Consider the following 25,673-nt stretch of genomic DNA (forward strand, 5'->3'; position numbering starts at 1 on the left):
CAAATCAGTGAAATGTGGAAGAAATTTATTAATTTCAATAAAACTAGTGGCTGGTTTGTGCTTCTGATTGAGATGACGTGTCTACATAGTTGGCCCCCAGAATGCTTTGCGGCGCAAGAGTCCACGTCATTCAAGCGCAGGCGCAAAGCTGTTTCAGCAGTGAGCTGAGGTGTACTTCCATTCAGTGAGTGTGAAAGAAGCAGTGCATTTCAACAACTGGACCTCAGGAACGACATTTAACCCTCCCCGTGACCACATTTCATATCTCACAATGATCCGGATAGCTGCTTTCCTCGCTCTGCTGGTGGTGGCCTGCTCAGGTAAGTCAGTGGGGAACAAACAAAAGAGAATAAGGGGGTTAATTAGCCTGTAATGCTAACCAGCACATCAAATCACTCCCACGTATCTTGTTAGCAAGTTTGACAATAAGTGATGCTTTTTTTTTTTTTTTTTTTCATTTTTAATGCGCTATATGAAAGATTGTTGTGTAGCATTGTATTAACTAAGCTCTTCACTTCCTGACAGGAGAGAGCTGCACAGACCCAGCGATCTCTCCGTCGGCCTACACCACGTCTGACGCCGTCATCTCCTCCGAGTCTGTCTTCATCGTTGAACTCAGCCTGGCATGTGCCAACGGTGCACAGGTAACAGCAGTCCACCCACAACACTATATACATAATAATAATAATAATATATGTACTGAGTGATTGACTCTGCGTTTCATACGTGTCCTTTCCAGAGTGTGACTCTGTACGCTGATGTCAATGGAAGACAGTTCCCTGTGACCAGAGGCCAGGATGTTGGCAAGTACCAGGTATGATGGTGATCTGGAGTTCATAGGCACTGATTAAGACATTTCATCTCACTGTATGTGTTTGTATGGTGTTTTATGGTTATTTCTTGATAGCCTAAGTTAAAGAGACTGAAGAAGGTTGATGATAAAACCAGAGGTAGTTTAACTACCTGTTAAGTGTTGTCCATCTGTAAATCTCAGTTTTCAACTCTTCATCAGCACTACCTTGAATATATATCCATAAACTTAAAAAAAAAAGTCTGTGTGTATATTGATGGGCTTGTCACTCCTAACTTGATTAATGGTGTCATTATTCACGACCTGTCTGATTGTTAAATAGAGACCGCAACTCTTCATTTCTGACATTTGCATTGGGGGCAAAATGTAACAAAATCTCCAGTATGGCAACGATTTCACTTTACAAAGTGACTGGTCAGCTGTGCTGAGGTTTGGTGTAGGCAGGACACTCACCCTCTCCTCTCTGTACTCAATTATTAGCAGTTAATAAACCCACCACAAGGTTTCTCAGAGGAGATGAAGGCTTTTAATTCCAGACCCAAAATTTCATTTTACATGTGGCTTTTTCCCCTCAGGTGTCCTGGAGTCTTCCTCACAAACAGGCCAGCTCTGGAACATATCAGGTCAAATTCTTTGATGAGGAGTCTTACAGTTCCCTGCGCAAGGTAAGTGTTTGATCCACAGTAAAGACCAAACCTGCTCATATCAGATATGCTCTATAGTTTATTGCCTGTGCACTCCAATTGTTTTGCACTGTACTTACTACTTTTTTAAAGAAAAACAAAGCTGATAATTTTAAATTGAATATGGTTTGAATCTCGTTTGTTTCAGGCCCAGAGAAACAATGAAGATGTGAATGCTATTGAGCCTCTCTTCTCTGTCAACATTGACCACCGGGTAAGTCTGTTATAGACTCTTAAACGGACCAAGTGAATGCAGTCACAATCATGGTGCCGTTAGCCTTGTACAATCAACAACACACACTTTAATTACAGACTTGTAAAGATTGTTCATTTCCAAGACCAGAAACAATGACTGATAATGTAGATCTGTATCTCCTGAACTTAATTCTCACTTAAAATGATAATACTGTATATTAGTACTGTGTTTAATATAAAAGGTGGGTTTTGCTGCCCCCTACAGGCCAAAAACTTCAGTTACTGGATCGAATCCGTGAACTAGGGGTGCCCGAGTACTCGTTCATTAAATAATAATCGGTTACAAAAAAAATGTAATCGATAATCGTTTTGTAGTCCACATTTTTGTAAATGTTTCTTGTTGCATTGTGGGTTCTAGGATAGGCCTAATTCAAAACAGAAAAAAGGAGCACACTCAAACAGAAATAAAACTTCAGGTGCACGAGCGCAAAAAGAAAATAGATGACAAAGCGCTGATCAAGGCTCTGTGCTGAAACGCGTCCGTAGTTGATCCGTACGCTGCTACCCTAACAAAAATATCCCTTTAATTAACCCCTTTATGAATTCACAATGAACATAAAGTCCCAAACAAACAAAATATGCAATATGATCTCTGAAAGTTCAGTTCAAATTGTCTTTTTAGTCCACAGAAAAAGAAGTACTTTCACTTTGCGATTACCGCTTTACTCCGCCAAACCAATGACATTTGATCATCCAGGACAGAGCAGCATAACACGATGTTTTCCTATATTTTGGAATTTTAGATGATTATTCTTTTAATAACTACAAAATGGAACAACCTTATAGGGAGAAATAGCTCATAGCGGACGGACGAGCGAGATTGAGCGTGTGTCATCACGCACAGAGGAGAAAGATGAAACAGACAGACACTTAAATCCTTCACCTGTTCTATTGTAACTTAATTTACCAGAGTAAAGTGTGCTCTACACTGCAGACTGGAGTCTTTGTTAACAGAATGTTGCTGTCAAAACAGCTTCAACGTGCGATGAGTGCGCATTGATGTCTGCACGTCCGCTCGCCACACTCACTGCTCTAATTATAATAAAGTGTTAAAACAGTCATAAGATACGTCTGTGTGAATTTTTATTTGAGGTTTGCTGTCTGTTGAAGTAAGAAATGTCATATTTGAATGTTAATACAAAGGCATCTTACTAACAATTATTAAAATCCAGAAGATTCAAATGAATCAATAGATACAGTCGGCATCGCGTCATAGTTGGGGGAGGGGCCTCCCGTGGGGGAAAAGAATCACAGAAAAAAAAAGAACTACAAAACGATTACTCGAGTACTCGCTTTAACAATGGGAAGAGTAATCGATTAGAGAAAATTTTGCATTTCTGCACCCCTACTGTGAACTATACCAAAAAGAAACTAAAGAAGACATTAATCTAAGATGTCTAATAAACCAACTTTTATTTTCACAAAATCTTTTAGAACAAGCATTCTGTGCTTTTATTGTCATTTATTTTTATGCAAATCCCTTTCTCAGTACATCAGGATTGTTTTATTGCATTTTACTGTTTGTGTTGTGTCATCAAGGGACAAAATCCAGTGTCTCTTCATGTTTAAAAGAAAAGATCAATCAAACCTGATACCACTAAACAGGCAGAGATACTGGTCCTCTTGGGAAAGCATAACTTGGTGATGCGGAGCTAAAATCCACTTATTCATGAAAAACATATTCTTGGAATCCCAGAGCCGCTCAGTAAGTCAATAGCTGAGGGTGACCGAGGTGCTGGTATGTAGGTTTTATTTTAGTTTCTTCCCATGAGAGGCTTTATTTTGAGATATTGAGAAAATATTTTTATATTTTCATTAATTAAATTTTCAAACAAGAGTCACTATATTTGCCCTCTAGAAAACATTAGAATGACTTGCATTGTTGGTTTTCTTCTCAGTGGGTTTTTTTTTCCGACCCATTTGTGCAATCACATGGATCTCTCAGACTCATTATTTGTAGAACAAGGTGAAACTGGAATTAATAGTTGGTCAGTACCTGTTTACTTCTTCCAATATAAACTTATTTTTTAAAATCTCTCTCCAGGGTGCATGGAACGGCCCATGGGTGTCTACTGAGGTGGTGGCCGCCCTCATTGGTATCCTGGTCTACTACTTGGCCTTCAGTGCTAAGAGCACCATCCAAGCATAAACTGATATAACTTCATACTTTAACCACTGGATCATTAAAGACTGAATTCTGGTGGCACTGAACCGATGATCCATAATCCAGAGATGTGGCAAACCAACGGTAATCTGTCGCCTGGTCTGGTTTTGGACGAGGAGCAAGAGCCGCAGTCTTCTGAATTTCTCTCTGTATTCAGACTGTGTCTGTTTTTCCATCAATTTTTTCCTTTTACAGATGAATTTGTACATGGGTTTGTCTTCTCAATATGGACAGAATTTTGTAATTTTTAGATGAAACCAAACAATTAACCTGGATTGCGTACATGAAACAAACAAAAAAAAAAAAAAAGGATTACATGCTGTATTCAGCCCTGTTTAAAGCTGATTGCTACGTCCAGAACTGAACTGGCCCTGTGTTGATTCTCTGGTCAGAGTGGATGTTGTACAGATGTGCTGAACAAAAACAGAGTGAGGTCATGACCTCAATGTAAATGAAATGTCAATAATGTGACTGCTCTTGCTGTCCTGAACAGGCACAGTCCATTTGTCTCTTCCAGTAAATTGAATAAAATGCTTGTTTTTCCTCCAGTGAGATGTTTTGCTTCATGTGACAGACCCCCCCCCCACCCACCCCCCCCCCCCCCCACACACACACACACACACACACACACACACACACACACACACACACACACACACACACACTATAAATTCTCTTTTCCCTGAGAAGGTACAGAAGGTTCATGGTCTCTTGTTTCATAGCAACATATGCAAACCATGAAGGTAATATTAAGGTCATAACTTCTGTTCTCATCTGGATTTAAAAAAAACAACTTCTTAGCTAATGTTGCCTTTTCAGACTAACTGCAGATAGAGGAACAATGTCATTTTAGAACAGAGAAGGTTATACAAATATTTGAAAAAACTAACCAGGTTTTCCATAAAGAAAGATTTATGCCAATTGTACTCATGGGAAATTACTTGTTCAAAAATATTTGGATGATGAGGATTACTTTTATTTAGTTTTACCCTCAGTACTTTTATTACAAATATTATTATATTATTATTATGTTGTTAGCGAAACCACTAAGAAAAATCTGTTTTTAATGTGAACAACTTGAGCATTGGAGGCTGTGGCCGAGCTCTCAGTGGACATGAGGGGGCTATTTTTGTCTGCAGATGAGAGTTATCGTAGTCCCTCTGGCATTCCCTGATAGTCAAGGAGAAAAACGTGTTCATTGCAGCAGTACATGAGAAGGATATCCTGTCCTGATTCTTCTCATTGTACAACATTAGTAGGCACTGTATAGGTGTTAAAGTGGTATTGCAGGCACTGGAGCTACTTGCTGTATGTTGAGTGATGTGCTGCACTGCAGTGCCACCAGTTGAACACACTGTGGCAGCTGTGTGTTGCTTCCCAAAGCCATGGTTGCAGGGAAAGTGAGGCCAGCTTTTATCTCATGGAGGATCACGTGTTTTATTTTACTGATCCAGTATCAGCTGCTAATGTAATCCAGAAAATTGCATAATGCACTTTTGTGCCCCTGATCTGATTTTTATCCATCTCACTCAATTTGTCACATTAGGTACTTACTTCAATCTCATGCTTAAGTGATTTAGTGTGTAAGAGAGATTTAAACTCAGCATGTCTATTTCTGTAGATGGCCCGGGTCAGTATTTGCACTCACTGTACAGCACAGAGAGAGAGCTGCATTTTATCCTTCCAGAACAACACGACTGCAACTTCTCCCTGACTCCCCCGAGACTAATGTAAACTTTGTATATAAGTAACCTGATCCTGCACTCTTAAACCATGCACAGTGTACAGAGTACACCAGTTTACCATGTCTGCTTTTCTTGTAGCATTGTCAGCACAAACACACACACTCGCATGGTGTAAGCATATCTCAGCTTTTGTATCCTGTCACCTTGGCGAAGAGACAATAAAGACATCACAGTGTTGTTAATTCAGATCAGACATGAGCTGGACTGAATCCAGACACTGACCCTGCCTGCACAGCCACCTATTAAGGCTGTGGGAAGTGGGGGAAAGCTGTATGGAGGGATATAAATGGAATGAAAAACAAACAGCAACAAACAGGGAATGAAGGCCAAGACTCTTCCTCTTCTTTGTTGTGTGATATTTAAAGCTTCAAGCCACGCATTGGTGCAGATTATTGCAGATGTAGGATCTCATTAAGTTGGTTGGTGATGTTTCAGAATGAATGCCCTCACAGGATGTCTCAATTTGTTCTTGCAGTGGTAAATTGTTTGTGTAGATTCATTTCTGCTTCAGATACTAATTCACAAAGTAACGCAAACTGATAAATCTGATTTATTTATTTTTTACAAGATTACACAACATGTTTGTTTTTTTACATTTGCATGTGCTCTAATTTTAAGTGTATCGTTATTACATAAGAAAATAAGTATTTTTCACTGTTTAGTTTTCTCTTTGTGTGTGTGCTGTCAGGCAGAAAAAAGCTATTTTGACAGGGGTGTGTAAAACAGCAGTTCAGGGGGCAGACAGCAATGGGCTTAGCGAGATTCAGCAATGTGGAAACTGGCGTCACACGAACTACTCTCACATGAAGTCACACTTACTGTCTGCTGTAAGTTTTTACTGCTCGCACTTCTTTCACACTGTTCTTTCAAAAAGCAGAACAAGAACAACAAACATAGGGGTTAACTCAATAATCAGAAAATAGACTGTATCTTTTCACGCTGGATTCCACCTCATTACTCTACCATAACAGTTATTGTTCTGGTTATTTCATGGATGTGATGTACAGTGAGCCATGATACATGTGTAGCTGATAAAAAAAAAACCTTTGACTGTGGTTGGAGAGAATAGAGAAACAGTTCAAAGCTTTTCTTACTTCCTCTCTGTTATATGCCTCTTCCTCTCCTGTTTGGGCATCCTCTAATCCATTTTGCCTGTTGATGCAGTTGCCAGTCAAAAACAAGCCATATATGGCAAAATGCCCTTTACTTTCTGTGTCTTTGAAAATGTATTTTCCTCCATTAAATGAGACACCCCTTTCACATTTCACACTAAGTGGTAAACCACAGTAAAGGAGATATTTTTTTTAAGTCATGCTCTGCTCATAGCTTGGCATCGAGCCGTGAGAAACCGCAGGTTACACAGGAGCAGACATATCACAACAAACTAATGCGTTGCAGACAACCCCCTTGAAAGCATGTTGTATGACCTCCCCTAAAATGTTTTTTTTTATCAGACACCGTCCGCATGTCTTTTTTTTATTTACAATGAAGGATAAAATGAAGGACTCTTGTTTAAGTATGAGGACAACCAAGCTTCAAGTAATGAAAACAAGGTGGGTAAGGTGATAAAAGCTCACCTTGATACTGTCGGCTCTTAGAGGAGTAAATCAGTAAACACTTCATCTGCTCTTAAGTGTGAGGCGAGGCAGTAAAAAATAAAAGAATGGCTATATTTGGAAGAAATCACCTTGAAAACTGCCAAGGGATAAACCGTTGTTGTAAACAAAGGCAATGGGTACAAATACCTCTTTTTATAGAAAACATTTCCTGAGTGAAACAGGCTATTTAAAAATAAAATTCCAACTGCTTAGAAAGCCAGAAAGAAAAACAATCATCATTTTTAGAGAGAGAAAGAGTGAAAATGCTCATATTTCTTTTACTTCCACTGTTTATAAAGTATGATGCTCCACTGTTCCCCTCTAACACAGACACTAGAGTGTGTTGTGTAAGATGGTGGGGTTCAGATATACCTCCCGGTGTCTTGGAATGAGCTTAGGAGCGGCCTCAGCAGTCTTCAGGTTTGCAGAGTGGTCTTGAGTTAAGCAATGCAGACACATTGTTCAGTGCAGTAAAGCTCCTGGCTCCGAGTCTGATTTATGCCGACTTTGGTCAAGGCTGGGGTGGGGTGTGTGTCTATGAGTGTGTGTCTAAGTGTGTGTGTGTTGGGTGGGGTTGGGGGTTGCTCTGTCATTCGTCAGAGCCTCTGGATGCACTCCTCTGCTGACCCCAAATTGATTTGAAGAGGGAAAATTACCTATTCTCCTGCCCTTGTGACAGCCACACAGAGGGCTCATTTATTTCCCTTATACCCCCTCGCAAGAAGCTCTGCCCCGCAGTAATGAAGAAGTGACCTTGAGTTTAGACATCAACCTTGCTTCAGCTTGGATACCATAAGCATCAAGACGTTCAGAATAAACACTGACTGACTCTCTCTCTCTCAAACACTCAAACACACACACACACACACACACTGCAGGAATACAAAAAAGCAGGGATATAACCTATAGACCATCTATCATATGCTCTGACAACAGGGAATGATGGTGGTCGGGGTGATAATAGCTACTGTCAGGTACTGACGGAGGGAAAAATTCTCAGCACTGATAGGTCTAATTTTAGTGGGTGTTTATTTAGTGTGTCAGCAGCTTCTCTATTTATTATTTAGCTTTTGTAATGGTCACTAATGGCTGTGCGGAAAATGTAATGCACAACCTGAGTGTGTTTGGCGTCTTGGCATCAATCAAAAGGCCTGATGGATTCAAAGTCTGGCCCTATCAGGAAAAAAGATTCCTCCTCTGACCTCTTCACTTCCTGACAGGAAGAGAAAAATATATGAACACCCCGAGGCTTTGGGAGAAGTTCATCTATTTCCTGATATAACAGTGAGATAAGGGACGATGTTGCCATAGCCTTTCAGCTGGCAGAGAATCAAAGTGGAGCTTTGTGTCTCGGGAACAAATTCACAGAGGCGTGCTAAAAGCTCAAACACCCTGGCTGCACAGAGGAAAAGGTGAGGCTTCTCCTTTCGACCCAGACAAGCACTCCTGAGACACGCTTTAAAAGCATCCCAGTATGGTCCCGCACACACGGAGAACACTATTCTCTCATGGATCAAAATGAGCATTTAAAAAAAACATTCATTTCCAGGAACACATAGTCAAAGTTTAACCACATATATAGTTATCATATTTTATACACACAGACAGCTATCACATGTAGGTCATGTGGAGAAGCATATTTAATCTCACTTTTTAGAAGAAGATTCCATAATAGTTCTGTTTGAAGTCTTTCATGCAGTTAAGGGGCATAATAGATTACTTTTTGTCCAAGAAATGCTTTTATATAGATTTCTACATAATCATAAGGCAATAAGAGGAAGTGAAATGTATATACATCCTATGTATGTATATTTTCATTTACAAAACAATAAATAAAAAGGTAAAAATATGCATGGCTCATTGTGTGATCTAGCATATATTACATATCCAATGATTCCAGCTGTGATGGTAGCTCTCTAACAATAACACAGCTGACATCATTCGAGGTTAATCCAGTGAGGGATGTTCTCTGACAAAACAGGCACTTAGTTTGACTGGGAGTATATTCCCTGTCTTTACACTTCATATATCTTATCTGTTGAGGCTTTATATTATCTACAATTAAGACCTGAATTAGCCTTATATCTTTGGTTTCTCTTGTAGCTTCTTGTTTTCAGCTACATATCTTGGACCATTTCAAATGTGTGATTTACATTCAACATTTTTTTATACACTATATAATAATGTGCCTTACATTTGCAATAAATACACTTTGAATTGTTCATCACTTTACATGGAATGCAGTTGAATGTTTCCTATCTGTTTCTTTCCTGTGTCCTCTGCTTGATATTCTTGTTTCGTACTTTCAGGAGAGCACGACAGGAAGGGACTATTTGTGTACCTCATATGCTGTGTTTGTACAGAATACAATCACATAATTGTGTCCCAGTTGGTTGAGGAAACCTGGATTGTTCATTTGTATTCTTCCAGGCCTAAACCCTCCTCCTGTCTGCATTAACCCATGCTCCCCCAGTTCCTCTTCTGGGGCAGTGTCTTGACTCTAACGCACCGTCCTTGTGAGTCAAACGCCATCCATCCTCCTAACAAATCACCATTGTTCTTTGGAACCGGATTCCTCCTAAACAAATATAAATACAGCCCCAAGCATCCGTCTCTAATCCACTTTCTTTGATTTAACAGTTTGTTCACATTATTAGATTTCAACCACAGCCTTCCCAGGGACACTCCCACAGTTGTAACACCCATGTCATCCCCTGTCTGTTCTCAGTCCAGCAGCGAGTCTCGCTCCCTCAGCCTGCTGCTTTTTTTTTTCTCTATGTCCATAGCTTCATCTGCTGCTTTGTACATTAGGCATGCCATAAGGCCATTAACACACTGACCCACCCCTTGCATTCCTGCGGCTCTGCTCTATGTGAGTGGGACGAGACATTTTCTCAGATGAAACAACAAACATGCTCTCCACCCTCAACTGCAACTTTTGTGGCCATTTTTGCATTGCAGATGCTCTCTGACAGCCCCTGTAAACTTCATAGGGCCCTCATAAAGTGGTGTTGACACCTTCAATGACACCCTTCCTCCCTTGCTGGGGTGTAGGGGACAGGTGATTACAGATGGAGGTCCTGTTGACAGTACAGCTGTCCTTTGTTGTTGGAAACATCTGGTAGAGGTCAGTGCTCTCTGCTCTCAGGCTGTGACGCCGGGAGGTTGGCGGTTGCTGTGGAGTTGCATGTCCTTGCAACATGTGCACGTGCATCCATGCATGTCTTATGATTTCAAACATGTCTCTCTGTGTGTGTCTGTTGCTGTTACATCAGTCTCTGTCAGTACAAACTGTCCTTGGTGGTAGAGGTGTGTGTGGTGGTAGAGTCATCTGGCAAGGAGCCTCGACGGCCGGGTCTGGACCCACAGTGCAGCAGGTTCAGCAGCTCTCTGGACACGCTGCTGGAGAAGGCAGTGTAAATCCACGGGTTGGTGCATGAGTTCAGACTGGCCAGCAGCATCAGGATAGTGAAGGCCACTCCTGCAAAGACAAAAATCCATATACACACATTACAGACAGGTGCACAAACACATAGACACGTTTGTATTGATGCATTTATATTTTCACATGTACAATTTTCCACCTGGGGAAAAATGAGCACACTGTACATCTCATTGTTTTAATTTCTCTTAGGGACCAGAAATATAATATGACCACCAACTATTCAGATGATGATACTTATGGTTATGTTTTTATATTATTTCCTTTAGGTATGCAACAAGAGTATAAATAAAACATGTCACTTTTAACACAGCCTGTTCGCCTTGTGTGTGTGTGTTTGTGTGTGTATTTGTGCTAGTGTCTGTGTGAGTGCGTGCGTATGGCAGGGATAGCAAATGTCTGCTAGTAAAAAGTCATTCATGTTTATACATACTTTTATTTGCATGGAAACAAAATACATTGTGTATATGCATGTGTGCTTGTGAGTATGCAAAGCTGACCCACCCCACTCCATGTGTCTGCTTGTGATTTTCACTATGTGTGTGAGCTGCTGGCACGCATCATTGATGATGAAATGTCAACATCTGGCGTCATTGCAAAACCAGCAGGGGATATAAACAGGTTATTTACGGGCCTCTAATGTTTGTCTTCAGCTTCAGATCAGAGGACTCCCACTCAGTCCAACTATCAGCTACAATTTAAGGCTTCTCGCCTTGCTCGCTCTGTCACTCGCTGCCAAAATAAAAGACACCAACAGATGCTGTTTATTTGCCAAAATGTACAGAGGCCAGAGATGCCAGGCAGGGGTCTCTGGTTGTGGGTAAAAATATGGTGTTTTTGAGCTCATATTTCACAACAATCATTGCTGGAGCTGGTTGTCCTTGCAGTATTGACTGAGATCAAGGGAGACAACAGCATTAATCAAAGGTTGTTGTAGAGAACCAGACCTGTTTGATTAGCTTTTGTTTTTGGCTGCCTCGAGTGCAAAACAGTGCTCATTAAGAGCAATTAAATGGATAATATGGGAAAAACAACTTAAGTGATGGTTATAACCCACATATCTGCTTTTGTAGCTCTCTGAGGGTGAATTGCACAGAAAAGTGTGTGTTACAGTGTCGTACCAGAACTCTGGACGGTAGTGTGGATAGAGAACTGACCATAAGTGTATATGATACAGACCTTGGTTTGGAGAGTTGGGGTCCCATGCCGCCCAAAGCTGGACTATAAAGAAAGGAGACCAGCAGATAGTGTAGACCAGCACGATGACCAGGGTCATTCTCACTGTCTTGGACATGGCTTTAGTGATGCTCGGAGGCGGGATGGCAGGAGGGAGAGGCGCAACATAGTCGAGGGAACAGCGGGGTGAGCCTGAGGCCAGCTCGTAGGGCACGTATGCCTCCTGGCAGTCTGAGCTGTTAACTGTTTGCTGCTGTGTTGTCGATGTTGTTGTTGTTGTTGTTGTTGTTGTTGTTGTTGTCACAGGTGCACCACAGCAACTGTTATACTGAACGGCAGAGGGTACATAGTCGTAAGACTCTCCAGCTTGGCTGTTATTGTGAGGGTGGTTATTCACACCCTTTAAAAGCTGTCCTCCTCCTCCTCCTCCTCCTCCTCTGCCCTCCCTCCCCACTCCTCCCCCCGACGCCCGTCTCCCTCTCTCCCTCGCTCGCTCGTCCTCCTTCTTAAAGCTGTGGAAGCGGAAGAGGATTTCGTCCTTCTTCAACTCGGCCGTCACCATCCTCTCTGACTTCAGGTAGATATTGTTGTGAATCTCTCTGAAGATTCTTATCTAAAAAAAATTGAAATATTTGCAAAAAGAAGCACAGTTTTAATACAGAGGAGAACATACTATTCACAATTTAATACCCAGAAGGCCTGAGGATAAAGTTTAAGGCGTGGCATGAGTCAGAATCAGATGCCTGTCTTTGCTCTTTGCAGACAATCCTGTTTGCGTCTCTGCCTCAACAGTGACAGGAAATTTGGAAAGTGTGTGTGTTGGCCTTCACCATCAGACATAAACCAGCATCAGACATTTGTATTCAATACTGCAATTCCTCTACTTTGTAAGAATCTGAGAATCTATCATTATGTTTTATTGTAGCATAAAAATTCTTCATGCTCTTCTAGGAGATGTCAACAATAATTTGAAAGCAAGGATAAAGGAAATTCATACTTGGAGCTATTTTTTTTTCTTACTGCCAACCATTGTTCTTCTTACACCTTTAACTTCTTTAAAAACAGGTTTATGAGGTTACAACACTGCAGTCCACAACAACATAGAGGATATACAAGTGCAAGCATGGAATCAGCTAAAGCAACTTCCGAGGAACTTCCTTCTGCAGAAACTACATCCTACTTCAATACATATGTCTAATTGATTTAAAACTGGAAAATGAAAAATGGTCAGGGTTTCTATGTTTGTCTCAGATCTGGTGCATTCCTCCTACTGGCAGAAGGTTCTTTGGGTGGGCAGATTTTCTTAGCAGCAGTCTCAGCAGTGGTCCTCCAAGTGCTGTGTTAATTAGGGGAAATAGCTAGACCCTGAAAATATCTTTCCCTAAATAGAGCAGCATGGCTGATGGGAGGCAGCCCAGAATGCCTCCTCTCCATGGGATGCTATATAACACCAACCACAGTCGTCCACACAGGTTATCCAACAATCCCTGCCAAATGCACCCCCCGATGAAAACAAAACACAATTTCATTCATGCCTTTGTTTTTGGATTATGTTGCATACAGCATACATTGTGGTTGGTGCAGAGATTGAGAGCCCAGCCAATAAAAGTGGTTCTACCTGACAGATGGTGATTATCAAGGCGGGCAGGAGGAAGACTGCCACGGTCATCCAGGTGATGTAGGCCTTAAGCCCCCACGGTTCTGCAAAGTGACCCCAGCACTCATATTCTCCAGCGACTTCTGAGCGAGAGAAGATGAAAACCTGACAAACCAGACAAACGGAGGGTGGTCAGCATTCCAACAGACATGACTGGCAGTTTCCTCTACCATCAGCTGAACTGTGATGACCTCATCAGGATAAAAATAGATCAACATCTTGAGTTACTCTCTCATGTCCTATTTCATAATGTGTGTTTGTGTGTTTGTGTGTTTTGTTCGTGTGTGTGTGTGTGCAACTTTGTGCAATTTGATTTTTATGCCTCCCCACCTGCGGTATGCTGAGCGCCAGCGCCAAGCCCCAGGCCACCATGACAGGGGTGTTCCAGCGGGACATTGCCCCCCCGCGGTAAGCCTGTAAGGGGCAGCAGATAGCTTGGTGCCGGTCTACCGTCATGGCAACTATCATGTAGGAGGAAGCAAACATGCCCACAATCTGTAAGTACTTGATGGAGCGGCAGAGAAAGTCGGGCCCCTGAAACCTCTCTGTGATGTCCCATATTAGCTGAGGAAGAACCTGAAAACAGATTAAAAAAAAAGAATCAGTTATTTTGTATGAAGTGGCTCCTTGCAAAGTAGAGAGCATTCCTAGAATAAGTAAACATTATTTTCACTCAAGCCAACAGCATACAGTGCACTACTGCTGTAAACACTTTCTTGAGCCTAAAATGTGTTTTCAGGAGCAGCTGAAAAGAGTCCCCAGAAAATACACTTTTTAATATTTTCTTTATGTGATGTTAACAGTGCCCAGCTGTTTTAGGAAAAACTGAACTTTAAAAAAATATATTTATTGGTTTGAATCCTTAAAATCAGATTTTCATGGCAAGACATGCTGGATGTTGGTGTGACGGACTTAAACACAATGTGATTCAATTCAACACTGAATCTATCATGAATAATGTAATGAGTTCAGAATCAGATTTATTTGGCCAGAAAGGGATTGACTCCAGTTTAACTGTGGAGTTGCAATCATTAAACAAATAACTAATAAATGAATATGAAGAGCCTACATTAGACAAAAGTGCAGCGTAGCGGAGGGCAAACGATGCAGAAATAACCATGGTAATTCTTTTGTTAATTTTACAAATGCCGGTGATAATGATTAAATTCCAGTTTCCAGATTCCAGATTCCAGATTCCAGCCGAATCGACTTATCTACTTGGCTTACTATCTGTTACATCATATATTTTTGGGATGTTCATTTCAGCACCCTTTGCACTGATTCTGATTCAATACATGAATGTTGTCAGAATGTTTTTTAAGGCCTTAGAGGTCTTTTCAATGTTTCTATGCAATTCAGACCACCACCAGTTACAATAATTCTATAAACTATAGTTACAAAAGCTGTGACACAAGTTCAATTCAGTTGAAAAGCTATTTATATATTTTGGATATGACAACTAAATTACTGTTAAACCAGTATGGCTCGCAGAACTGATTGTGCATGTGACTAGCCACTGTGGCTTATTGTTCTTGTTTCATGTGACTCTTGAACTGACCTGAAACAAGGCCACCACCAGGTCAGCTACACACAGGTTGACCATGAACACGTGCATGGGGGCATTGTGCTTTCTCCTCCTCAGCAGCACCCACAGCACAAAGCTATTCCCCAAGGTGGTGAGAGCCAGAACCACCCCGAGCACAGCGATCTCAGCTCGGGCCAGGCCCAGGTCCCTGCCCCGGGGCTGGGGCAGAGTGTGAGGTGTGGTGGTGGAACCGTTCTCAGGGAAGATCCCAAAGAAGGATCCCCCACTGTGAGAACTATTGAGGGAGTTGAGCTCGGAGACAAACAAAGACGAGGAGGAGAAATTGTTCCGTCCAGCGGCAGGCAGAGAGGAGAGGGCTAACCCATCCCAGTCCGTTTCCACACTGATGCTTTCCATTCCTGCAAAACAAACAAAGTGTTCATGCAAGAAATCCAGTCTAAACCTGTTGTTAGATGATGCCCCCAGGAAAATCTTCCCCAGAGGTCTAACTGGTGCAGAATCACAAGACTGTTTAAAAATACATATTTTTATCACCCACAATTTACTTATTTTTTTATCAGGACATCTATTTAACTTCACACAATTTTGCTCGTTTGCCCAGAAACTTGTCAGCTGAGAAGCCTGCTTCTTTTCACTTATCTAACCGCCGACAATCCAAATCAAAACACTTTGGGCCTTTCATTTTAGATGCAGAGGCTGATGCAGAGATTAATCACAGGGCTGGTTTTTTATTCAGTACATATATTACATTTTCACATGATACACTATAAATAGCTTCCTTTGATCAATCCTAAGGAAATTGGATTTACAGGGAAGAATACCACAGACTGTACTAATCACGCTGGTATGTTAATACTGTTGTGTTTTTGATGCTGTCTGTAAATTTTAAACAAGTCTTCAGTTCATGTGTTTGTCCATTTTACAAAGCTCTCGGTTCTGTTTGACGCAAGTCCAGTGTTGTTTATTTTCCTTTTCATATTTTCTCAAGGTTGATTTGACAGTTTTCCTTCACCTCCGCTCTCATAATCACTTTTATCCCATGTTAACCCCCATACATTCCTCTTTCCCCCCTTTTTTGTTCCCCCCATCGCCCTCTCCAACTTTCTCTCACATACACATGCTTCCCCTACACGTGCACTCTTTCTCGATCTCAATAAATGTTACGTTTATTTTTCTTCGCTTATAAATAAATGTCTCAAAAGGAACCGAAAGCTGATAGGAATGAGATGTCAATTTTAAGAAACAGAGTCGTGGGATGCTGGGGGCATCCGTGGTCAAATAAACTGCACGTAGAGAGAAAGTCTGGGAGGAAAAAGAAAAGACGGGAAATGAGAAATGAGTGAGTAGAAAGGGGCAGGAGAAGAAAAACAATGTAGAAAAAGGTGGAAAGAGGATGATAAGATAAGAAAAAGGGGTCAAATATAGCTCAGAAAAGTGCTGTTACTTAACTGTGAGTTGATTGACGCTTTTTACTGATGTGTCATTTTGACTAATGTCCAAGGAGTGGTAAGGTAAGCAAATGTAACACTGAAAAGGACGTTGGAAATTTTCCACAACTAAAAATAGTAGACAAACTACAGTGATAGTATTGTGCAATTGAGTGTGACTAACATGATATTACAAGGTTGTTCCCACTACTCCTCAGAGACCTAATGGCCAATTTGCTGGTAATAGCGAACTCACTGCTGGGTGTGTGAGATAACACAGCTGAGCATATTGTCAAGCGTTGCATGCCGGCTTTGCCAGAGGAATGTATTCAGATGAATGCATGACAAGCCAGGCCAGCTGGACCTCTCAACCCAGCATGAAGGCAGAGCTGCGGGTGAAAGGAGGAGAATCTGAGCGGAACCGTCTCTCTTAAGACGGACTCTCTGATTGGAGTGAATCCCTCCCTGCTGGAGACCACAACACTTCAACTCATTGCTAAACCGAGGCGTACTTCAATTAAATGTCTCTTTATATGTGTCAAATATGTGCCAAAGGGTCATTTGGATCAAAACAAGTAATATTCCTTCTTATTATCTGTTTATTATTTTACTGTTTCAAGTTTTTTTTTTTTTTTAATATAGATATTGACAACGAAGCCTTTTATCATCAAGGGATCTGTGGCCTCTCTTTGTCAGTACCTGAGGAGCCTGGTGCCCCTCTCTGTAATTACAGCACAATTCATAAGGGGTTTCTTTGTGTGGCTGCTCGTCTTTATGCTCAATATATAATCTCATTATTTATATTTGCCCATGTCATTCATTTCTGATGTAAAATCCCCTTTCATGTATGCCTCTGCCAAAACAAAGTGTGATGAATTATGGGAGGTGCTACAATGACAAGGCCTTCGAAATGTATCTAAAGTGTATGAGTAATGTCAAATTGATTTCACCAAATTGTATTGAATGGAATCAAATACACGGATAATAACTTTATTAACTGTTCAGGAATGGGTTCATCTGGTTTGAATGAATAGTGATGCCTCCATGTGAGCTACAAAAGCGAGTAAAACCGTCAGCAACTAGGCTGACTATTTTCCTATTGTAAATGTTAACGCCTGTTACTGCTGCCCCTGGGCATGTGCCAGAAGAGACCATTTACAAAAACCTTAAGAAACACCCGTTTTTACATTTCTAAAGCAAATATTCACCACAAGTGAGACATTAGTGTGCATGTATAGGATAAGATCAGCTATGAAAATAAAACGGTTTTACGTTGTCCACAGGGGGCGCCAACCTCTGCACAAAGCATGAGTACCTCACAGGAGCTTTAAATAACAGACAGTGTGTGAGGCATTTCCTCCTGAAACTATTAAAGGTCTCCTTTTTTCTGATAACTTCTGTATTAGGCTCTGTTTTCCAGAACTCCTCAAAACATGCTCTCATTTGCAAGGCTGTTCCTTCCAAGAAATCAAGATGGATTGTCGTCAAATTGCTCAATGGTTAAACAGCAGAAGACCCACGCATAGCTCAAAACTTCTTGCAGTGATTTTTTTTTTCTGCCCACAGAGGAAAAAGACTTCAACTAAGGAATGCCTGGAGAAGGTAAATGTTGTCAACAGAACTGTCCAAGATGTACTTTAATGTATTCCTCTATAGTCCCTGTCTCTACAAACGTATTCTGCTTGGCTCCCTCTTTAATAACACTAACACCACACAGCATTCCCATCCGTCCGATCGACTTAACGTTCACCACAAATTATTCCATCTCTCTTTGCCGGACAGACTGTAGACTCTGCTTTTAGTATAGTTAGTGTGGTGCGTTGCTTCCTCTCTGAACTTTAAAGCTTTCACTATGATTAATGATTGAGTCAATTCCTCTCTTGCTTTTCTCTATAGATTCAACCCGATGTGAAACCATCCATTTTCATGCCCTCCCCATCCTACACCGTTCCCTCTCACGGGTCCACATCGCCTAAGGGCGCACAGAAACAGGTAGTTAAAAAAAAAAAAAAAAAAAAAAAGCATTATAGCTACCACACATTCACATCTTTCAACATGTCAGTCCTTTGCCTTTTCTTGCTGTTCACACATGTTTTGGTCATTTTCTTGGAGAAACTACGTCATGCTCTAGCTATGCAGAGACCCAAACCGCTATCTGCTTGTGTCCTCTTAAACCATCCTGAAGTATAAGAAGAACCACATGTCTATAAGAGAAAGCTCAGATGAGATAGTTGTCACTTCAGTGTTATTCTGGCAAATAACTTTTTCCTCCATTTTGTTAAGGGGTCAATATATATTCAAAATACTCTAAGCTTAGAGGTTTCTTTTTCGGAAATCTGACGCAATACAATGTGAGGTTCTCTGTGACTTCCCCTTATTGATTTAAAGCGCTCATGCACGGGACAGACTGTGTTTGTGAAGTGAGGTAAAACAATGAGTATGGCTCCAAATGTTGGTATCTTATTCTTGTAGAACCTTTGAATAGTTATTCTTTTGTATTGTAATGTTTGTTGTTTGTAAATTCAGGCTAGATAACTATATCGTTTTAGATTTTATTTTTGTATCATTCTTATGCATCAACTGATTTTTTTACAGACCCAAACCTTTACATTTTCTTGTTGTGTGTGATCTGAAAAATAATCAGCAGACTCGAAACTGTGAAAATGTTGCATTTTGTTATGTTAATGGTAAAACAGGAAGAGAACCATCAAAGGTATAAATATCACAAATGAAGTTTGGCAAAAATGAATGCAAACTTAATCAGTACAATGGAGGTGAACATACCTCGTATCATTGGAGTTGTTAATAGAGTTATGTATACTGGATGTAATACAAAGAATTTCTACAATGCAGGTTGAAAAATGCAAATGAGCTGGTTATGGTTCAGCAAAGTTTCATTATGTTTAAGTTTTACCCTTTTAAAATATCAAAGTCAAAAAGAAAATCAAGATTAGATGGACAATAATCCTTCTGATCTTTCATCTTTATCCTGTCATTTGATGTCAAAACATTTCCTGTCTCTACTCCTGGCCTGTCATCTCATGCATGGCAGGGAAACACATTTCTGTCACTCCCTCATGCAAAGAGGACCTTTCAACGTATTTAAGACCTTAGCAGTAAGGATGAACCTGGCTGGCCGACATACAGCCAATGAACTTGAAAGAGTGGCAGCAGCCGCAGCAGAAGCAGACAGGTGCTCTAGCACAAGGTGCAGTAATCCAAACATAATGAAAGATCCATCTGTTAGTGTCTGTCTTGTGAGTGCACGTCAGTCCTTTGATTAGTTCCCATTGACCAGGTTTGACCTTATCTGATTCATGCGAACCTCTATATCCTCATTAGCAGCCCAGACAACCTGTCATTAATTTACCTACTTTAATCTGCTCTTCTTCCCTTTTTTTTCAATTTTTTCTCTTGCACCTGTTATATTCTCAGATTTTCCACATCCATCCACCCACTCTACATCTGTCTTGTCAGGAAGGATCAAAACAGCAAAGGAAACATGCATGTCATTTCTGTTTGGTTTCAATTATCACCCTACTTAATAGACTTTGGCAGAAAACGGGATTAAAACGGTGTGGCCCAATTTGAATCTGAAAATAAACCCATAAATTCTGCTTCTTAGATCACACCACGTGATATACTTGTATTTTGGTATTCTCTGTGCTGCTTTTCTCTGTATAGCTGGAGACTTTATTTACATATCAATCAATAGATTCTTACACAATAAAGGTCTGGATGAGTCACCTGGGCAGAGCTGCATTTCATCTGCATGATGAAGCAAATGTGAAAATGCTTTCTCCTTAAGGCCCCACATGTTGGTAAATGAGTTTCCCACTGACACCTTAGGGTTAGGGTTAGCCAGTTTCATGACAGGTGGATAGTATCAACATATTTATATTTTTCAGTTCGTGGAGGCACCTGCTTTTCTGATTACAAATCAGATTTACAGCCCTGTATGTTTGATATAAATATATATTTTTTCTTGGTTGTCTCTGCTGTAGACTGCTGCCCATATGAGCAGTAAAAAGTAAACACTTTCTTCTTTTACTGTGAACAACCCATTAAATGTTAATCATATGGGACCACACCTCGTTGCACTCACTGATACATTCATTACTCACCCACATTTTTGGTATATTTGTTGTGGCACACTACTTGAGTTTTGTATTCACAGACATCACCACAAGTTTATTTCCACAATACACCGACCAGTGAACAGAAGTCACCGTGGTAGGTGTTGAAAAAGGTCCAAGTCCCCTTATCTGCACTGATAAAGCCAGTTCATAAGACCACTGACCACTGTTTTTCTTGTCATGTATCATTAACCAGCACCCTGTTGACTAGCATGTGCCCTAAACAAGGCAGGGCCCCTTTTCATGCCAACCAAGTGATATCAATATTTAGAGCATTTCCCCTGAAGAATGAAAAGTGGGCCATGTTGTTACAACATCAGCTCAAATCGACCCCGAGGTTTGTAGCTGATACGGTCATTATCTGTGCCACATGCCGAAACGCACACAATCAAGTTATTCAGTATTACAGGGAAGCAGAGTAAACTGACAATTAATGACAGAAATGATGATCATGATGATGATGATTTTTCTTGAATGGGCCACAATAAAAAAGAACACTCTATGTATATTGTATATTTAGCCAAACATTACAGAGAAGAAAAGTGTATTATAATGGAAAAGCCATTTTAAAGCAATTTGTTTCCTAATTAATGACAAACAAACTGAAGACAAACTTGAGAGATCTATTCTATGTATTCTTGTTTATTGTTAGATTGAACTGAATGAATCCCAACTATGCTAGGTAGCATTTTTGTTCTCCAGGTTGTCGTGTCTCATAGTCAGTGTTTCTTTTTTAACTGTTTTTTGTGTAGATTCTGAGTAATTTTTAGCATTTCAGTGCTGTTTTTAATGCTGTGTTAACAAGGGTTGTTAAGAAGTTAATCAAGTCATAAACAATGATGTGTTGGAAGTAGTCACTTTTCAGTCATGTCTAGCACAAGGTGAATGTATTTGTGCTTCAGAAATGTATATAAGTGGAGTTCATTGATGAAGTTCATTGCCTAAGAAAACACTTGAACATGTTTGTTAGCAATAAATCTTCTCTGTTATGATCCAAAAATCCAATGGACATTTTAAATGGGCTTTAATCAATTAATCAAACTCACTGTGCTAACAAAGCTTCAGGGCTTCATACAGATTGAAATTGAAGTTGAAGATGATTTTGCAATGATCATTGCTCCACTTTGAAGGAAAACTTTTCCATTATACTGTATCGTATGAAATTTGATTTTCTGCTGTGCTGATCTTTTAAAAGTCAGGCGATAAATCCATCATCTTTGAAGATGTGTTAACCATAAACACACAGCCGGTCCACATATCGCCTTTTATCCTCCAAAGACCTTTGATTTACCAATTAAAAAATACGGGCAGGACACAAACACACGGAAACATACACACAAAAACATTAAAGAGGAGCACCCCAAGGTGAGTGTGTGTGTGTGTGTGTCTGTGTGTGTGTGCCTCCGTGTCCACTCACCTTGCTGTCAGTGCATGGTAAGCTTTCTCACACGTGTCCTTTACTCTTGCCGCGTCTCTGTCACTCTGGGACAAAAGCATTACGAGCCGTCAGCATTACACTTCTTTAACATGACATGAAAGAGCAGATCACATTCACACGCTGACTGCTCTCTTGAGCTTTTTTAATCCGTGGAAAAACTCAGAGGGACACATGCATTTTCAATGAGTCTGTGACTCATGACACCTCTATGAGAATTTAAACTCTTGGAGCTAAGAAGCTGTAAATGCTCAGAAATCAGGTATTTAAAATCACTGTATGTTAACTTCTATTCATGCCAATAATACATGTAAAAGATTATGCTGAAAATACTTCAATATATCCTTTGTGTTATCACTGCATCAGTGTACTTCAATATCCAAACAGATGTACTGTTATGGTATCATTAAAAAAAAAGAGTTTTGATTGCCTTTAGTAAACATTATTTATAAATGACACACTGTTATATTGACTGTATGCATGTTAAACTAACATGGAAGTTAGATTAATGATACTGATTTTATGATAGTGATTTTAATCATAATAATTTATGAAATACTAAATAAAAAGCTTGAGTAATGACACACTATTATATTGACTGTATGCATGTTAAACTAACATGGAAGTTAGATTAATGATACTGATTTTATGATAGTGACTTTAATCATAATAATTTATGAAATACTAAATAAAAAGCTCAAGTTGTATATCAGTGCCTCTAGCATACACATGTAGATGTGCAGACAGATGACCTAGATTGATCTGTAAACAAATCCATTTCAACACAATGTGACAAGTTTGAGTTCCTCCAGACCACTGGGCTCTTTAAGTGTTTTTAGTTGTCAGTTTTTTTCCAGGACTGATGAAGGATTATAAATAGGATTTTATGTCAAATTGATCAATATCAGTATCAGCACAGGGTAAATAAAAGGCACTTACCAATGATCCACTTCAGTGGTGCAGCAGGGGAACAAGAAGCTGTCAGAATTTCACCCAAAACATTCACATCTGCAGTGCTGTCAATCCGAGTCCCTCAGTTGGCCCCTGTATGAATCAGGTAGGACGCAAAATCAGTATGTCTATTTCAAAATCAAGAAGTTTTTTTTCTTTCTGTTTTCCTTCTGTCACTGATTCTTCTGTCACTGTGACAACAAAGGACGGCAGGATCCTTGCAGCTCCTTGGTGCGTATGCTGCTTCTATTGTTCTTGCTGTGTTGGAGTTCACAAGTATATGTCACAGTAATCCATTTGATAGCCATGTGTGTGTCCCGGTTCCCTGTGCGTCACGTTATGCTCCTGCAATGTGCTGCTCCCTCCAACACTCAACAGCAGAAGTGAATCTGAGCTCCGTATGCTCCTACCTCCTCCCTCCCCCCCACTATCCCCTCCTCCTAGGTCAACCAGCCTGTCCTCTAGGACTGAGGGTGGAGCGTGCAGGCAGGAGTTATACATACCTATAAAGTGAGAGGGAGAGAGCGACGGAGAGTGTGTGTGTTTGTGAGTGTGTGAGGGAGAGAGAGAGAGAGAGAGAGACAGAGAGAAAGAGGTAGAGGATGCACACAATGACACAGAGTACTGGGTTTATCTTCTTGTACATGTGACATGTATGTGTGTTAAAATATATCTAAATGTAAAAAAAAAAACATTGTTTTGAAGTTAATATGTACATGGGTGTATTTGTTTGTGTGTGTAACAAAGAGAGAGCCAGGGAAATACAAAGCTGCCCTTCCCCTCATTGTAATGATTTATGCCTTGTTTAAGTCATTGATACTCACCTCTTGTGTTTTTATTCAAAGCTCTCTCCTGTTTTGTGCTCTTTTCACCTTTGTTGTGGGTGGACAAGGGCTGGTGCTCTTCCACCTTCCTAGAATACCGATTGGCTGAGTCAGCTGGGCCAGCAGCAAGCCACACCCTTGGTGTACACAAAGATCTGTGAAGGTTACAGCAAATATTTTTTTGCTGTCTTTAAATTATAATTGCAATGCTCTCTCTCTCTCTCTCTCTCTCTCGCTCTCTCTCTCGCTCTCGCTCTGTCTCTCTCTCTCATACACACACACTCGCACGCACACAGAATTGTAAGATAACACACTTTGCATGCACAGGAACACTTTCAGTTTACACAATGACTAAATTCCTAAATACATATAAACACACTCGTATGTACAAAATTCCAAAACATGGAGACAAAACATTCCTTCCAAGCATGCCTATGGCATTAATGTCTGCAGATTTTGGAAAATAAACTGCAGCTTTTTTTCCCTCACAAATTTTCAGTTAACAAAAACTTGAAATTCCTGAAAAAAAGTCAACCTCGATATCCTGAGAAGTTGACATCTAACTCGGGATAATTATTATCTAGATTAAACCTTTCAAAAACCAAGCACTGATTGTGTCCTTTCTTCTCTTTCTTTTTTTTTGTTGGTGGGGGGGGGGAGTCCAATACAAAAATCATAGGCAGCATCAGGGGCTGATACTGGTACAGTACTTGTCTCAGTAGATATTGGTATCGGCATCAGAACAATTCTATTTACAGGTGTTATATATCATTCTCATTCACTGGCCCCCAGCAGCTCACAAACACACAAACAGACACAAACAAAGACAGCATGCTATACCCATGAGACCCTCTCTGTCTGTCTGTCTAGCACAAAGCCATTGATCCCCGGCCAGCAGGGCTAGGATTGTCCCATGATGTCAGAAAACTTGGATGCCCTCCTCCAGCTGTGCTGCCAGCTTCACATCAGATGCCTCCCTCAGTCAAACAATTCTGTCCTACCTCTGTGGAGGTGGGGTTGTGAGCTCCCTGAGAATCACTCTAACATGATTATCTTGGCTCCACTGGTCTTAAAGAATGTTTTGTGACAAAGCAGCAAATAAATCCACAATCCACTTTATTGGTTTAACTGCTTCCAAGACAACTGATGAACAAGAGGAGGAGTGGCAACAAAGAGAAAGGGCGTTAGCTAGAAAACCAAATCATCGAGTTATTTTTTTTTACAAAGTTGTTTTGAAGAAGAAGCCACCCTAAAATGAAATAATCTATTTGGGAACACGTTCACCCAAGTTATATTACTATAATCTATCAACAGGTAGATCATCTCTTGCACATCATGATCGAGCCCTGAGCAGCACTAACGCTTAAAAGGAATGCCGAGACCTTTAAATATCTCAATCTATGAAGCCTTTTCCACTGAGATTTCTGGCTGGACATTCTCCCACATGTTGGGGCTTATTTCCAGCTCCTAGTATTGTGCCAGAAATAAAAAATGACAGCTGTTTGCCTCTGAGAGGGGGTCTCTTCTGTAAAGACCTTTCAGTGACTCCTCCCAGGGACCTCTTTATCCCAACAGAGGTGTTGACAATAGTAAAACATCTTGCATCGGGATTCTGTGAAACCGCTCTGTGGTCAATCAGGGGCACTCCGCTGCCAAAAGAAGAGAAAGATGGAGGCTGTCCTGGAATAAACTGAACCAAGTACATAAAAAAAGTAAATCAATTAAGTTACATTTTTTTAGTCCAACGTGTTTGGATTACTGTCCAAACTCAAACATGGCCCCCAAACTCAGCAGACAGACCTGAAGTCGGACTGGATGTTCAC

General features: G+C 40.5%; 2 protein-coding genes across 2 annotated transcripts; one reads left to right on the forward strand and one right to left on the reverse strand.

Moving 5' to 3' along the window:
- Positions 1-149: 149 nt before the first annotated feature.
- Positions 150-4,465, forward strand: ssr4 (signal sequence receptor, delta). The gene is made up of 6 exons (XM_061056672.1): positions 150-320; positions 526-644; positions 740-814; positions 1,387-1,476; positions 1,643-1,708; positions 3,794-4,465. Exons 1-6 carry the CDS (start codon positions 272-274, stop codon positions 3,896-3,898), a joined length of 504 nt encoding a protein of 167 aa, XP_060912655.1. The 5' UTR covers positions 150-271; the 3' UTR covers positions 3,899-4,465.
- Positions 4,466-6,192: 1,727 nt separating this feature from the next.
- LOC132989214 (vasopressin V2 receptor-like) lies at positions 6,193-23,419 on the reverse strand. Its single transcript, XM_061056671.1, has 7 exons — positions 23,015-23,419; positions 22,058-22,122; positions 15,090-15,475; positions 13,862-14,107; positions 13,493-13,636; positions 11,878-12,487; positions 6,193-10,737 (listed from the first exon to the last, which is right to left on the reverse strand). Exons 3-7 carry the CDS (start codon positions 15,471-15,473, stop codon positions 10,538-10,540), a joined length of 1,584 nt encoding a protein of 527 aa, XP_060912654.1. The 5' UTR covers positions 15,474-15,475; positions 22,058-22,122; positions 23,015-23,419; the 3' UTR covers positions 6,193-10,537.
- Positions 23,420-25,673: the final 2,254 nt, after the last annotated feature.

Source organism: Labrus mixtus, chromosome 15 (assembly GCF_963584025.1).
Source record: "Labrus mixtus chromosome 15, fLabMix1.1, whole genome shotgun sequence".
Lineage (NCBI taxonomy): Eukaryota > Metazoa > Chordata > Actinopteri > Labriformes > Labridae > Labrus > Labrus mixtus.